Source organism: Chenopodium quinoa, unplaced genomic scaffold, assembly GCF_001683475.1.
Source record: "Chenopodium quinoa cultivar QQ74 unplaced genomic scaffold, ASM168347v1, whole genome shotgun sequence".
Lineage (NCBI taxonomy): Eukaryota > Viridiplantae > Streptophyta > Magnoliopsida > Caryophyllales > Amaranthaceae > Chenopodium > Chenopodium quinoa.
Window position 1 is genome coordinate 1,443,848 of NW_018742461.1, and position 2,496 is coordinate 1,446,343.

General features: G+C 33.3%; 1 protein-coding gene across 1 annotated transcript; it reads left to right on the forward strand.

Moving 5' to 3' along the window:
• Window positions 1-317: 317 nt before the first annotated feature.
• On the forward strand, window positions 318-1,745 carry LOC110718431 (jasmonate-induced protein homolog). Its single transcript, XM_021897264.1, has 3 exons — window positions 318-445; window positions 618-1,064; window positions 1,271-1,745. The coding sequence occupies exons 2-3, from the start codon at window positions 636-638 to the stop codon at window positions 1,454-1,456; spliced, it is 615 nt and encodes a 204-aa protein (XP_021752956.1). The 5' UTR covers window positions 318-445; window positions 618-635; the 3' UTR covers window positions 1,457-1,745.
• Window positions 1,746-2,496: the final 751 nt, after the last annotated feature.

The window sequence follows — 2,496 nt, forward strand, 5'->3', positions numbered from 1 at the left end:
TGTTGTCAAATGGTATCTTGATAAATTTGTTTCAAAGTATTATCAACAAACCTTTTTCATAAAATTAATGGACATAAAAGAAATTCAGTTAACTTAATTGATCGATTGAACATAATTCATAATACAGAGAATAGTATTTGAAATGTGGGAATTATTCAGTCTACATGACTTAAATCAAGGAAAATGTTATGTTACAAATATGACTATATCAATTTATTATATTGACTTCTCAGCACTTGACATTTTTTAATACCACGTATTAGCAATGATGTCAAATTTATTTATTTACAATGCTTTTTGATGTGCCAAAAGTACCCTACTATCAAGTCTATAAAAACCCACAGAGAAAACTAGTATACATCATCAAAATCGCATTAATTTAGCTATCTTCAACGAAGCATATACACTTTTTCGAGTCAAGCTCTATAGTCTTTGTGTAGTTGAGGTAATTTCTTCATTTGTCTATCTATCGTATGTTCTTTATTACAATTCCGTTTTTTCTTTTTTCCTACAAATATATATATTATACCCTTTCGTTACAAATAATCATAAACAGATCATAGGTAATTTGTTATATAATGAATAAATAATAATGCATGTATGAAATAACGTTACAGTTAAGCTAAGCTAAGGAAATGTCAGGATCATCAATTGAAAGTGAGATGATGAAGGGGGAAGAAGTGCACCTAAGTGAGATGATAGAGAAAGGAGAGAGGTGGTGCCTCGCTGAGGATGTCGTAACTAAATCCGTTGCTGTCGTTGCTAAACAAGAGGGCCTAGACAAGAATGAGGTTTCATTAAGGGGTTTGACGGCTTTAGCAGGCACCTTGAAGAATTTGACAAAAGGACCCTTGGAAATTACTGGTGATCATCATCTCAAAAAATGGGATGGACACTTTGTCAAAAAGTGTCCAAGTCCTCTTACTAATCTAGGTTACTTTGTACAAGCAGCCATCGGGGCTAAGGGAGTCGCAGCAGGGGTGCTGTATACGGGCAAGAATCGCCGTGGTGATCCTTGTGGCTGGCTTCTTGCTTGGTCAGACTCCAAGGCCAATGGATTGAGGGTAAGACACTAACGATTAGACATTTTCTACTCACACTTTATGTCAAATCGTAACTTAATATGTACATGCATCTTGTTTTTTTTTTTTTTTTTTTTTTTTTTTTTTTTTTTTTTTTTTACGAGATCTTGTTAGCTTATCTTATAGGAGTACTTCATCAGCTTATTTTTAGTTGCAGTATTTTGACTTCTACGTTTATTATTGGTCAGATTTATGCAAGGTGTGGCCTTGAAGCCAAATTCAAGAACCTCGACTGGGACAAAGATATTAAGCCCAAGTTAGACGTTGCTGGTTCCTCGGTTAATGTTAATGACAGTGAGACCGGAACCTCGGTGATTGGAAAAATAGTTGGCTCTAGCGGCAAAGATCTACTTGTTGCAGCCTTTGACGGTTAATATTATGCGTATATCCATGTTTTACTGTTTTTCGAGTTGCTGGTCTGGTTTGTAATAAGAGCTTGTCAAGCTCACTTTGTTGCATTAACTGTTTTTGTCCTTCTTTAAATTATAATTGTAATTTCTTTGACGACTTTGAGTTTTCCTGATGTCAAAAGAAATATAAATAAAATTACTAATAGTAATTTAGTAGATCGAGTAGATCCTTTATCGATATCGATCATCTACTCCTTTGCTACTAAGCATTGTGTACTAAATTATTGATAATAATATTTCAGTTTTCGATTCAGATTATCTTATAATCTTGTAAGTCTGTAACTATCTTATACTCCTGTAAGACTGCTGTGGGTCAAGAAATCAATTTTTTTCGATCCTTGGTCCGGTCTGGTCTTAACCATATAAAAACGGGTCTTAGACCTGATCTTTTTTTTTTTTTTTTTTTTTTTTTTTTTTTTTTTGCTTATAACTATTCTTACAATCTTTAAACATAATTAAGAATATTCTTAATAAGTTAGGAAAACTATAGATGTTTGAGTTTTTTTTTACTTCCTCCATATTTAAATTATTGGTCCACTTTTCTTTAGCGACCATATTTAAATAATAATTGCCCATTTAACCTTTTTTTTTTGTGAAACTTTAAACAATATTCTACTATTTTCCTCCCCACTCGTGATCCCATTATATCATATCTTAATTTTTTTTTTTCAGGTGCTCCCTCCTCTAGGAATGGCAACGGATCGGAGATGGAGCTTCACCCGCATCCACCCGATCCACCCGTCACCCGCAAAATCCATCACCCGCATCCGACCCATCTGTCATCCGCGGGTGAAACGGGTGGGTCAGATGCTTAGCGGGTGATAATTATAATCCCCACTCTAACTATCTAATATATTATTTATTAAAAAAAAAACCTTTTATTCAATGTTAAACTTGAATAATAAATCATTTATTATCTTCTAATTCCAAACTTTAGCAATAATCAAACACAAAAAAAAAAAAAAATACATGCAGAATATGCATAGGAGTAGTACAGTATATAT

Excerpts from the sequence above, each read along its gene's own strand:
- LOC110718431 (XM_021897264.1), top strand. The coding sequence starts at position 636 with ATGTCAGGATCATCAATTGAAAGTGAGATGATGAAGGGGGAAGAAGTG. Across the intron at positions 1,065-1,270 it reads CCAAGGCCAATGGATTGAGG|ATTTATGCAAGGTGTGGCCT; the intron begins GTAAGACACTAA and ends ATTATTGGTCAG.